The sequence below is a fragment of the Siniperca chuatsi genome, linkage group LG1, assembly GCF_020085105.1.
Source record: "Siniperca chuatsi isolate FFG_IHB_CAS linkage group LG1, ASM2008510v1, whole genome shotgun sequence".
In the NCBI taxonomy this organism is placed as follows: Eukaryota; Metazoa; Chordata; class Actinopteri; order Centrarchiformes; family Sinipercidae; genus Siniperca; species Siniperca chuatsi.
The window spans coordinates 21,451,667-21,466,011 of NC_058042.1; the positions used below are offsets into that span (position 1 = coordinate 21,451,667).

At 40.3% G+C, this 14,345-nt stretch overlaps 1 protein-coding gene across 1 annotated transcript; it reads right to left on the reverse strand.

The window, feature by feature from the left end:
• Window positions 1-1,224: 1,224 nt before the first annotated feature.
• On the reverse strand, window positions 1,225-14,139 carry abcb10 (ATP-binding cassette, sub-family B (MDR/TAP), member 10). Its single transcript, XM_044179300.1, has 14 exons — window positions 13,163-14,139; window positions 12,035-12,241; window positions 10,819-11,021; window positions 9,995-10,129; window positions 9,431-9,577; window positions 8,488-8,623; window positions 8,297-8,392; window positions 7,514-7,723; window positions 7,303-7,382; window positions 6,977-7,157; window positions 5,901-5,944; window positions 5,598-5,632; window positions 5,317-5,375; window positions 1,225-5,183 (listed from the first exon to the last, which is right to left on the reverse strand). The coding sequence occupies exons 1-14, from the start codon at window positions 13,611-13,613 to the stop codon at window positions 4,990-4,992; spliced, it is 2,178 nt and encodes a 725-aa protein (XP_044035235.1). The 5' UTR covers window positions 13,614-14,139; the 3' UTR covers window positions 1,225-4,989.
• Window positions 14,140-14,345: the final 206 nt, after the last annotated feature.

A 14,345-nucleotide genomic window follows, 5' to 3' on the forward strand; every position in this document is an offset into this window, starting at 1 on the left:
AGGTGTTACAGTGAAGAAAGTCTGAGGATACTGACACTGAGGATATTGTAAATGGACAGGTAAAGGAGGCTTTAAGGATAGGTTCACATTTTTTCAAGTTTGTCTTAAAACAACAGTCAGAAGACCAAATACAGATTTTGTTTTAAGACAGACTTGTAAAAATGTGAACATTTCCTTTAATAAGTGGTACAAAGTGTGTGATTTGATCCCATGACGTTTCAGGACACATTCCTCTTCCTGTTTAGCCTCATTTTGTTAGTGATGTGCTGCACAGTGCAACTTGCTGAATGTGCACTGCTTTCTATGCTGCTTTCTAATGCTCCTAATGAGGATAAACATGACATAGTGGAAGGAGAGGTGTTAGACAGCGTATCTCTTGGCCACTCCTGTCCAAAGACAAGCCAAACATCTCCTAAAGTAAAAAGCCATTAATTTAATTTGGAGTAGTAGAAGGTGTTTGGCTTCTGCTTCGTGGCTGACAGGAAAAACAAGAGGTGGGCAGTGTTTCACTACAGAGAGGCAGAACTGGGAGCATGGCCCCTGATCAGTGAGAGTATTGGGCAAATTTCTGTCTTTTTCATAGAAAACATAAGACACTATTGTGCCTGTGAAGCGCACCTTGTTTTAAAGAGGTGGGATGTCTCATATTAACAGTCAATTTTACAGTCAATTTTACTTTGAGAGGTTTTACTATGAGACTGAAGACTCTCTCTTCACAAGTAAACCTCTGCATGGACTCCACCCAACCATGGTAATGTGGCATGGTTGAGGATTTTGGACCAAGCTGCTTATGATATTTATTTCCCTATCTCATGAACAAATAAGTCTTTGTGTGATGTTTTTCCAAAAGATAAGCAAACAGATTATGCCAACATTTTGTTGTGTGAGGCCGAAAAAGGGTCAGAGCCTCAGTTCCTCAAATAGCCCGGGGTGGATACAGAGAAAAGTGACGGGAGCTGCAGCACATGGAGTTGGAATTGGAAACCCACACAGGGATGAGCAGCACTTGGTCAGCTGCATGAGCACAACTGCTGCCTCTTATGGAGGGGTCTACCCTACCACTGCTTAGTTTGAAGGAAAACACTACTTTAAGAATTAAGAGATATTAGCTATCACAGAGCGCGATCAAACTGTCTAAAGGAACACGGTGAAAAGAATTAAAAGTCCTTAAGCTTCATCACATACTGTTACCAAATTCCAAGAATGAGAAAGATACTCAAAGAGTATAATTCATAAAATCTTTTATTTCAGTGGTATTTTGCAGCACAACTTTGCCTCTTGTGCCTGTACTTTTCTATCACATTACAAATACAGCTGGACATGATTTTAAATATCTAAATTGATTGATGTATACTTGATTAATCTTGACAGACTCTTAACCTGCCCCACAAGTGCAACAAGCACTTACAAAAGTTGGATAAATCAATTGATTGCATTCATTTGCTGCTTTGCCAGGACCTGTCAGTGTGCCAGCAGATGGGACAATGTGCAGAGTCTGTTTGCATGAGAAGCTCACCACACTGTCAACACAACCCACCAACAGCTGAATATTACTCATATCATTACCATGATGTTTTATTTTGGTATGAAGGACTGGATGAACATTGATCCCACCAACCTGCAGCAAGCAGTGAACACTTCTGAGCCTGGCTGCAGCTCAACGTATGAGGCAACAGCACCACCTACTGACGGCCTGACATACTGCACGGAAACACACAAAGGTGCTTGTGACACAGCTTGTTATGAGTTATGAAAATGTCCGTATTTTGAGTTGAATGAGGAAATGGGATCTGGTACAAGCTATGAAATATAATCTACAGTGATAGAGGAGGAGATGGGGCGACTGAGTGCGTATCCTCTTTCCAGCACTTTTAGTGGCTCTGTAGAGGAATGGTGATTTAAGGCAGGCAGTATAAACAAACACTCTTTTTAAGATAAAATAGTATATTTAAAAATACTATTGAAACTACATCACATATTTTACAAAGTTTGGGTTATGGTTAGGGTCTATCCAACCCCTTGAAACAATGTAGTAACATTTCACCTTCACTAAACAAAACAAAAAAGAATCAACATTTTTAAAGCCATTTAAATATGTTCTGATTTAATACCAGTGTACAGTGTATGTGCCTAAACAGACTAAGCAGCCACAACTGCTTAACAACAAAACATCCACAAAAAAATCTTCCAACAAATAAAAACTACAAATATTTCACTTTATTTACCTTTATAGAAGTATAATGATTTAACAAACACAGAAATAATTAAAAATCTATCGTACATAATTTTGGTCAAATTATTTATATCTCACAAGTTAAAAAAGAAATCCCCAGCAGTCTTCTGTGATTTGACATGGATCCATCCATAGCTTTAGCCTGGAGTGAGTGGTCAGATGATTTCTAGCAAAACATGAATTCTTTCTGTTTAATTTTAACAGGCTGAGTTTGGATAATTTTACTTCCACAGGAACCACAAAACAAGTCTGGCACCTGACGTTCAAGGCATCATTCTAAAGTAAAATTTTACTTTTAAATGAAGACTAACATGTTGTGAGGAAATGAAAATCTGTCAAGTAGGTCAAGTAAAAAAAAACACTTGCCTTTTAGGTGAAATAACAAGAATTATAGCAAAAAGACAACAAAGAACATGAGAACTGACCTTAATAAATCATCTTGTAATGAAAATGTTAACTCAGATTCTGCTGCCATACAGTCTATATGCTGTAATAAATATATAAAACCTCAAAATATATATAACCAGAAAGTGATTACTATCGTACACAGACAACGTTAGTCAGCTACTGAAATGGCCAGTTACCATTGATCAATGTTGTATTCATTAATCCTGACATTGTCCCTCATTTAAATGTAATCAAGACTGGTTAATTTAATTACATACATATATATTATATACAATTTCTGCAATTATTAGATCTAATTAATGTGACAGAAAGCTTTTCCACCATACTATCTGACCTGTTTTAGGTCAATAGAAATATAGGAGATATAGATTTGAATAGAGACTGATTTGAATAATATGTCATCATTTGTTTGTATTTATCCTGTATATAAATGTTGCTTAGAGCTTCTTGTCCATCGACATCTGTGTCATCCATCTATGTGCACTGTGTCATCTATGTCTGTGCATCGACATCTATGTCTGAGCCACGACAAATGCCATACAACAGTTTAATTTGTTGTTCATTGGCCTGAACTCAAACATGGATTTAAAATAAAATGAGTCCCAGAAAAACCCAATCTACAGTCCTTTTAGGGCTGTGAGGAATTCAAACTGAGGGCATTTGCATGTCTGTTGTAAAAAGAAAAGAAAATCCTCTGAAACACTCTGGTCTAGACTCCCCCTGAGCGGTGAAATGGGCATTTACCATCCAAATATTTACTGAGGAGAATAATTACCTCTTAGTCGGGCTCTCCAAGCCAGCTATAATATTTAACTGGCTCAACAGCACTGTGGCTAACATGTACGTTGTTTTAGAGCTGTTTACGTAGCATTTAAGGCCGGCCAAGTACACACCTACCAGTGAACCCAGCATGGGGGGGATATCATGTCCCAGACTGACTGACAAAGTGGTAAACAGTACACAGTCAGAACCGTTGCACATTCACACATTTAAGTCGTAATGTTGCTTTCTGTTTTTCCACCATTTACAGATTAGACCAAGAAAGTTGACTAATACTACATTCTGATTGGCACTGTGTAACTTTATGAAGACGAGATAAAAAAGATGAAGGAATTAGGGATTTTAGACAATGAGATCATTGTTAAGAGAGCGGTGATCACGACACACAGACCACCTCTGACTCCTGTACCCTTCCTACCAGAGAGCAGCAGAACATCGACCAGAAAAGAGGCTGTTTAGCAGCCCTCCATCAACTTCCTCAAGTAACTGTGCACATTTTATGTTGTTTGACATATAAAGATGGTAAAAGTTTAGCAGTTTCAAGGCTGTCAATTAAGCCCAAAGCAAGAAAAACTACTGAATCGAAACATATTAGCAAACCAATCCCAGTGTAAATATGATCCACTGAGACCAAATCCTTGTTAAGAGACGTAACGTTTTTTTTTTTTTTGTTTTGTTTTAGATGTGTAGCACCTCAGCTGTGACTTACAGGACAATCACTAATATTATTTTATATGATAAATGTGCATACACTAATCTGTGAATAGTAAGACATCTCAGAATAGTATTCAGTCCTGTTTTACAACACAGTGTAGAGAACACAAATAGCTGCTTGATTTGGCTTGTTTAAACTCTAAAATGACTGTGACAGACTCTGCATGTAAGCTTCAAGTTTAGAAAGTCAATAAATAGACACAAATATATATTTAGCAGTTCACATCATACTGGACTGTTTTTGGTTTGGTTTTGGAAATCATAAAGTGTCAGATAGCAGATAATCAAAGAGGTTTGTCATTTGCACCAGATTCATACTGTCACATGTCTACCATATGCCTGAACTATTTAAAACAGGATTCAGGCTTTTACCCAAAACTATGGTAGTGACAGTGATTTACAAATCACATGTTGGCTATGAGCTTTCTGAGGAGTGTCTGTCTTCATCATGTCAGTGTAGAAATTTATATTTTCAAAACAAAGCATCTGGAGGAACTCTCTGATCCATGTTTCACTTCTTAGGTCTTCAATGTGGATTACCCTGTTTCCTTTCCTAACAGCTCTTCATTTGGTGCCACATAGTCATTGCAGCAGTGAAAGGACACTCGCAGCTTTTAGAAAAATCCCTTTAGGATTCTTAGTGGCTTTCCAATTTCTTCTCTAGTGTTCATCTGTAGACCTGTGGAAAGCTCTGCTTTCCTCAGCTTTTATCCATCTCTACCCATTCAAGGCAATTTATTTATTTTTTTCCCTCTGCCCCCAACCCCTTCTGGAGCAGTTTTTTCCAGCAATCGACCTCACCTCCTGATTTCTCTCTCTTCCTCATCCACCAGTACTATGTACTCCCTGCCCTCTCAGCGAAGTGCATGTTTCTGTTCCTCTTGTAGAAACGCCTGTTTCTCCATCAGTTTTCTGAACAGTCCTTGCCTGTTGCTTAGCAGCTCTGTGTGCTGGCCACACTCGGCTATGCACCGCTGGTCCAGTACAGCAACGGCGTTCGCATTCTGGATGGTGGACAGACGGTGAGCGATGATCACGACTGTCCTCCCTGTTGATTGGGTGAGAGGAGCAGGAAATAATAAGTCAGGAGAAGCAAATAATCCCAGGAGAAAAACAACAAACACTATTAAATGTTAGTTTTATTCTTCATAAATCTGAAAGACAAAGTCAGAAAGATCTACCTTCCATCAGACGCTCCAAGGCTTCCTGGACCAGGAACTCATTCTCAGCATCCAGTGCACTGAGGTGAGATGGTTGTTTAGGATTTAGAACAAAATAACCTAAGATGAGTCTCTGATCAGCACAATAAAAACTGTTTCTGAAGGCAGTACTATTGTCATAATTTTCAAAAACATCTACAGTGCTGTGCAGTGGAGTAAATAAAGTCAAAGTATTGTAAGTGCAGTAGTTTTGTTAGCTGACTTCTACAACAGTTCTTTAATCATGCCTCAGTCTTTCTCACCTGGTAGCCTCATCTAAAAGCAGGATTTTAGGATTCTGTGGAGAGAAAACACAAATAGTGTTATACATACTGATTCAGGTTTCACAGTAAAAAGGAAAGCTGAGACTAAGTATAGATCCTGGTTCCACTTCCAAAGCTGTTTTTGTGGTTCAGTGAATAGAATGATTAGATACTGATGTGACAGGAACATCCAGTTCCTATTACCTGGTTAATGACTAATAACAAATTGTATGTGCAGATGACCAGAGTTGTTCTTACTGCTGATGTGGCTAAACAGTAAAACGACCATGTTGTTGTACTCACCTTAAGCAGAGCTCTGGCTATGGCTATCCTCTGCTTCTGACCACCTGAGAAACAAACACACAAGTTAACCATGTACACACATAAAGACTTCGTCTACATCATCCCTATGTGTATGCGCAGAGCTAATAGTTCTTAAAGCTTTTTATGTTCTGAATAGACAAAGATAATTGACCATAATTCAACTATGTGACCAAAAAAATGTATACACAGTAAATACAAATTCTAAAATAACTGTCTTGGATTTTCTTACTTTTCCATAGAAAAAATTAAAATATAGCAAATTGAGTATTAAAATACGAATGCATTATTGAGTTTAAATAATTAGAGTATTTTACTGATGAGAATATTGATATGATAACTTAAAAATGAATAAATGAGCACCTTTCCCAACACTGAACATATATTTACATAATAATAATAATAATAATAAAACTTTATTTATAGAGCACTTATCAAAACAAAGTACAAAGTGCTTCACAACAAGAAAAATAAAATAACACAGTGAATGACGAAATATAAAGAAATAAAACACATGAAATACAGAAAAGCCATAAAATAAACAGTAAAATAAACAGCCAGTTCACGTAAAATCAGGATATGCTTTCAGATAAAAATGTGTTTTGAGACGAGATTTAAACGAAGACACTGACTCAGACAACCTAATTTCTTCGGGCAGGTTGTTCCAGAGCCTCGGGGCCCTGATAGCAAAAGCTCTGTCCCCTTTAGTTTTCATCCTGGACTCAGGAACAGACAGGAGACCCCTGCCCGAAGATCTCAAACTACGTGAAGGTTCATAAGGGATTACAAGGTCTAAAATATAATCTGGGGCCAGGCCATGAAGAGCCTTAAAAGTAATCAACAAGATCTTAAAATCAATCCTAAAACCAACAGGGAGCCAGTGTCTTACATCCATGTGAGAGTGATTACCAGATGTGTCAACGGCTCATACAAAAAAATTGTCATCTTCAGTATCATCAACCCTGTTACAACTCATGGAAAGCTGACAGTTGGAGATACAACCTGTATTGCATCAACTGTGAAGTTCATGCTGTTATCATAACTCTGTCGTTTCTCACCTGACAACAGCACTCCCTTCTCCCCCACTACAGTGTCAAAGCCCTTAGGAAAAGCCTGGATGAAATTATAGGCGTTGGCCACTCTGGCTGCCCTGTAGATGTCCTCTGTGGTCACAGCATCTGGGTCCACTGCACCGTATGCGATATTATCTCTTATAGAGCAAGAAAACAGCACAGGCTCCTGGGAGTGAGGTGAGGAGGAGAAGGAGAAGGTGAGAAAGACAGTCTTCACTCAAAGGCTCTTAATATTTGCATTGGATGTCTGCCCAGTTTCTGAATTTGCTGTGAGATCTGTTGTACAGGAACATAAACAAGTAATTTATTACCTGGCTGACAGTTCCAATGTGACTCCTGAGCCAGTAGGGATTCAGATCTCTGATGTCATGACCATCTATAGAGATGATACCTGGAGAAAAGAGGTCATTCTCAGAGGTAAAACACCCATCTGACAGAGTCTTGTACTCTTAAGTTTGAAAGTGTCTGATTACTAAGCAGCGGTTGATGTATCTGGGTAAGACAGAAAAAGCTCGCTCTCACCAGCGTCGGTGTCGTACAGCCTGAGCAGCAGTGAGACCAGGGTTGATTTTCCAGACCCACTGGGTCCCACCACAGCCATGATGGTCCCAGCTGGGACCAGCAGGCTGAGGTTCTGGAAAATAGGCGCCTCCTTACGGGTCGGGTAGGCAAAAGAGACATCACTGAACTCCAGCCGACCCTTCAGCTGGTCTGAAGGAAGCACTAGGCCTTCTGTGGAGGAGCAGAGGAAGACGGACACAAAGATAAAACGATCATCTAGTTTAACTTGCTTGATGGGTTTAATACAGTAATAAAACTTAAGAGTCAAATGAGGAGATATAAAACAAATGGACAAGGAAATTAAGCAAAAAACAGTACTAGATTAAAATGTAAAATTGTACATAGTGTTTATTAACTGACTAGGCAAAAATGTTAGGCATAAATTAAAGGCAAGAGATGTTTGATACTTTCTACTGACGTCTGTTTCTCAATAACAAATAAAATCCTCACATTTTTCAAGCAAGCAGTGAATCTTTGAAAGTGGTTTATACAGGATATAGTTACAGATAAAACTTCGGACAGTGACTATACATCTAGTTACACGGAGAGAAGGTTGAGGTTATTGATGTGAAATATTCCATCATACGCTTTCCTGTAAGCAGTAATTACATTCAATTACATTATTGCTTTCTGGACACACAAATAATTCCAAAAAGTTAATGATGGGTTTACAGAACAAAAATGGGTACTCATTGATGTGATGAGGTAATACTCTCCTGCCTGTGTGAGTGTGTGTGTACTGACCATTTAGAGGAAACTCAGGCTTTCTGTCCAGCAGCTCCCACAGTCTGGTTCCTGCTCCAAAACCCTTCATCAGCTCAGAGTAGAATGAACTCAGACCTACACACCAAACAGACGTGAACAGCACAGATAAGGGCATTCATATAAAAGGAAAAGTGCACATGCATGTATGTGTGTATGCATGTGTGTATTACCTGCAATACTGATGCCCACCCAGAAGGTGTACATGAGGAACGATGAGAGCTCTCCCACAGTCATGTGCTGGCTGGCCATCAGAAGGCCTCCTTTGTAGAGTACTGACAGGATCATGATGTTACCACTGAGACCAGTCTGAAACACACACACACACACACACACACACGGTTATTTGATCACTACAGCATCTGGCATCACTGCTACTCCCTGACACAGCACTGATTACAGCCTATCTGGCCACCTGCTGGATAAGCTAACTGGCGAGTCTCTCTCTTGATATCTAAACTACAGTTCACCGAGCAGCAAATTTGAATATTATTTACCTGATAACACTTGAATTTGAGAAACAGCCTGGGGGTAGGAGATGCAGGGAGAACTGATACCCAGCAGTACAATACTGAAGGGGGACAGAGACCTACAATAAATGATACCTTATCATGCGGTTTATGGTTTTTGTTGACACTGTTTTGGATGTTGTGAGGTGTTAATAACATTTTACGGTAATTTTGAAGGCTGTAGTTTGTGGTGCTGATGTGCTGAGTACTATCATTGACATAAATATGGGTGGACAATCAAAGCGTAATTTCATCCTACCTCAGGAGCAACTTAACATATGGTAAATTCATATAGATGTCCAAGTGTTAAAGACATGAAGTGAAAAACCTGTATAAGAGCTGTAAGGCTTGGCAAGTTGTGTCATTGAGTTGTTTTAAAGTTTATGTATTCTCTGACCTTGTATAAAGGATTGGATAATACTTTTTTATGGTGAAACATCCTTCATGTAAAGACATATAAGGTACTGTGGTATTGTAGCAACCATGAAATACGCCAGCAAAAAAGCAGAAGCCTCTGTGCAACACTTCACTTCCTAACTGTGGATTTGGTTTGCTTCGCTGACAGGACACACACAAAACACACACACACACACACACACACACTTACCACTCCAAAGAAGCCAGCTCGTAACACAGCCTCCTTCCTGGCTAGGCTGAAGACCTGGTCTGTCTTCTGTGTGTATGTGTTGACCTCTGACAGCTCTTTACCAAAAGCCCTGACTGTCCGCAAGTTGCTGATTCGCTCCTCTGCCAACTACACACACACACACACGCACACACACACACGCACACACACACACACACACACACACACACACACACGCACACACACACACACGCACACAGGTTTATTAGGACTTCATCTATTCGAAATCAAATGATCAACATAGCAAATCTACTCAATCTGCAAATTTAATTAAGCTACCACAGGCAGTGCAGCATTTATATCAGATATACACAAAACTAAGGGATAAACAAACAGTATGGCTTTACTACCCACTAATATGAACTGCTGTAACTACTGAACTGAATTACAACATCCTCAAATAATGTCTTATTAATCCCTGCTGTTGGAACATCTGGCAACTTTAAACAACAGAAATTTGATTAGAAAAACTAGTAACGGTTTTCTCAGTCAGTCCTTTGATCTGTGTGTTTCTGTCCACTGTACCTGTGTGGCTTGTGCGAGTGCATCCTGTGTGCGTTTGGAGATGGAGCGAAGGTATCTGCCATAGATGACAGCAAGACAGGCCACAGGGGGAACAATCAGCAACACAAAGCTTGCTAAACTCGGCGAGACATAGAACTAGAAGAGGAGAGAGAGAAGGAAAAAAGTTTAACAGTAGTTAATATAAAATAAAAGGGGAGAAAAGAAAGGAGGAGATATAGATAGATAGATAGATAGATAGATAGATAGATAGATAGATAGATAGATAGATAGATAGATAGACAATACAAATAAGTATCAGTTCAACCACCTATTGATCAAAACTGTATATAAGTGACCTTCTCCTCACACACAATGCTTTGTGCCTCCGATACCTACCAGAGTTTGGCCGGGGTGAGGAAGCCATTCAACAGAATTTACCCATTTTCTTGTATTGATAAGAAGTATTTCTGTTAACCTGTTTCCCAACAATAGTACAAACAGTAATGTGCTGAGAAACTCGCAGCTCACATACCAGCACAGAATGGAATGACGCAGACAAAAGAGTCAAGAAAGTCACAACTACTTCCTTGTACTGAGCAACACAACACTATACACGCACACACACCTTACTCTGTTGTTAAATGACTGTAGTGTTTGTGACTGTTTGGCTACGATAAAACAACAGATGTACTAATTTTGTTAAATTTAAAAGTATTTCGGACGCATTAGAAATATAATAACACATTTATTTCGCAACATAAATGTATCATAAGGGAAGCCTTTTGATTCCTCATTCAAATCTTTCCTGACCAACCACATTGGACCACCCTGAGGGACGTACTCACCATTATACTGACACCAGCAGCTGCCTGGGCGACAGCTCTCAGCCCGTCTGACAGGTTGTCAGTGATCGAGTGGCCCACCACGGCCGTGTCAGCAGAGAGGCGGTTGATAAGCTCGCCGGTCTTATTCCTGTCAAAAAATGCCACTTCCTGTCTGAGGATGGAGGAGAAGACAGAGGCACGGAGATTACGAACAATCTGTTGGCCTGAAGAGGGAAGAGAAAAGACATTAGTGAGAAAGAACGAGATAAGAGACTGTTGCAGTGAAACAATCAGCTGATTTATTGATTAGTTAATCATCAGAAAATGATTTAATTTCAACTTTGGTAAGTGATTAATTGTTCCTAGCAGTCATTCAACAAAAATACAAACTATTGTTGGTTACAGCTTAACTAATGTGGACAGTTGCACACATTTCATGACATTTTTGAAAACATTACTTTGGACAGTCAACTTGTGATGGACATTTGTCATTATTTTTGGCATATTGTAGAGTAAGTGATTAATCAATCGATTTAAAAAAAGCTAGCTTGACTTTGGTCAAAGTTCAACAATACGCCTAACCTGCATCTATAAAGACCACCAATTAACACAAAGCATCTCTTGTGTTTGTATAATCCGTACACACACAGAAATGTTTGTCACCGTAAGGTTGCCAGGACGTCACTGCACCTGGCTGCTGGTCGCCAAGAAATAATTACAACCACAAAACTTTACACTTCTGCTTGTGTACATATTAGACACACAAGATAGATCATGTTAATTAGAGACCTTGAAAGGTGCTGGTAGGTGTAATTTTGAACTTTAGACAGAGCCAGGCTAGCTGATTCCCTTGCTTCCAGTATTTATGCTAAACTAAACTAACCATCTCCTGGATATAGCTTCATATTTAACACACAGACATGAGAGTGGCACTGATCTTCTCATTTAACTCTCGGCAAGAAAGCAAATATATTACCCAGGCTTTCAAAGCATTCTTTACAATATACTGTACTGACTGAAAGTTATTGTTTCATATACTTTCCTGAAGAGGGAAAGCAAAGATGAAGAGCTACAAGCAGATTCCTCACATTGTGCTCATTGATGCAGACATCAGTGAGTTTGTGTTTAGTACTGGCTGTATGTACTGTGATGTTTCTGATCATTTGTCTGAATATGTGTCTTGTGCCTGTGTTTCTTCATGTGCCCCTGTGGAGTATTATCTCCCTTCTAGTCTCACCTGAGGTCTCCATGAGGTAGACTCTGGCAGCATTAGCCGCCCCACCACACAGGAACACTCCCGTCAGCATGATACATAACGATGTCAGAGAGGCCGTCATTGTCTCTGTGTCTGTTCCAGTGGTGTAAATGGTGTCAATCACTTTACCCAGGAGGAATGGAGCTGACATGGTTACTGCACTGGAGACAGTTAGGAAGCCCATAGCAGCTGGGATAGATAAAGGAAAAGACAGAAAAACAAAGTATATACTTTAAACAAATGATTGTAGAAAGCTAAACCCAGGGCTACAATTTCTAAAAGGAAGTCTTAACTTCAAAATTGGAAGGGGTTATCCAGAAAAACCTGATGAAAGGTACTTAAGGTTGTTTTTCAAACCCGAAAAGCACTTTAACAGAGTTCTCCAAATGAACATCGTAAACAGCTGAGAGTAGCAGAGCAGCCTTTGGCAGATAATGAATACAATTTGACTAAATATAGAAGTTACCAGTCTGGGAATACCTGTCTGCCAAACAAGGTCAAAGCTGGTTACAATGCAACTCACAGACACTGAAGAGATATACAGTAGGGGAGGGAGGCTTGAAAACACTACAGTGTCATACAGTGAGGTGGCCTGTTGTGACTGATAAGAAAAACTGAGGAAAAATATGGCTGTGCATCCAACAGCCAAACAGAAGAACACAGGAGGTGGCAGGAAATGTGGCTACTGATTACGTGGGACCCCAAGCTGTGGGAGGGCCTCTGAAGTGTCAAAACCACAAAGTGTACATTTCTCTTAAGTTTATACTTCTCATATCTCATACTGCTGTGGTTTTGAACTTGTGTTAAAAAAAAAGGAAACAACAACTGTTGTAATATACTAGCCCAACTGGAACAAGCAGAAATAAGATTTATGAGGGGATTTTCCTGAGCAGATTAAATCAAAAGTGAAAGCCTTTTAACAATTTGACACCATTTTTTTTAAAATTCTCTTATCAGGGAAGCATCTAAAGGCTAGTCCAACAACTGGTGAGTCAGTGACTACTGGAGATGTGTTGTGGACTGATAGACCTTCTTTTGTTATAGATATGGTGATGCAAAGGGGTCAGGTAAATGTAAGGGCACATATAGACACATATACACATAGTTTACCTGCCAGTCTCCATCTCTCCGGGTGAGCAAGTTGCAAAATCCTTTTAACATCCTCCACGGGGACATTGGTCGGTGTTCGGCCTATCTCCCTGCCCGCCTGGGTCTTCACTGATCCGGCTGGTGTAGGTGTGGAGGCGGCTGAAGAACTGGCAAAGGCAACAGGTGTGTGTGTGACTGTCCGTGCTCGGCCTGTCGGTGTGTGTGAACAGAGGATAGAGAGACCTCTGAGTGGGCTGCAGGGCAGGACAGACGTGAAGGGCCTGGGTGAGGAGAGAGGGAAGGCAGGTGTCGGATGGACTGATGACTTGACCCCGGTCGACTGTCTCTTCCTCCGGGGGGCAGCTGAGGGGGTCAGATGGTGCTCCAGCCACAACATCCTCGGCTGTGTTAGCTTGAGTTTGGACAAATGCACTTCATGTGTGCACCTTGACATGCGAAATAAAAGCCGCATCGTCCTGGTTGTCAGCTACTGACTAAATTTGGCAAAAGGTAAAAGAAATCTAAGTATTTTCCTTAGTGGCCAACCAGTCAGAGACTGATAGTGTCGAGGTGTTTCTTGTTGAGTAAGACCACTCGGAGAAACATTTTAGTCCACCAGCCGTCACATCAACGCCCCGTGTCTATAGCCGAGCTTCTTCCCGCTACATTGTCGAGTTTAGACCGTTATTGTCCCTTTTATCTGCGCCTGACAGCCGCCTTCACCCACTTTATCTCTTATCACTGAACAGCTACCAACACCCTGCCTGTCACCGTCATCTGTCGCTGAATATTTGGTTGGCAGGCGGGGGAAGTGGAAACACAAGCTGCCGAAGACCGACTAACACCAAATCCACTCTGAGAAATACACCTAATTGTCCTGGGAAGAGTCTAAAAGGGCTGAAACAGGAAAGGTGACCCTGGTTTGGTTCGCATGTACACGCGATTTCTCCTCCTCCTCCTCGACGGGGGAATTCAATGGCTGACGACATAATCAAACTTTCCCAGGCATAACCAAGCAAACCCAGATCGTTAATACCGAGCCAGGAGTATTTTGTGAATGAGTTTTGAAAGGTTCTAAAGCAAAATATATCATTAAGTTTGCACTCAAAGAACAAAAGGGTGATGATATTTTTATTTAGTTCACACAAACATACGTATGTTGCCCAAGAATAGGGCGACATGGGATATTAGTTATTTTCTCGAC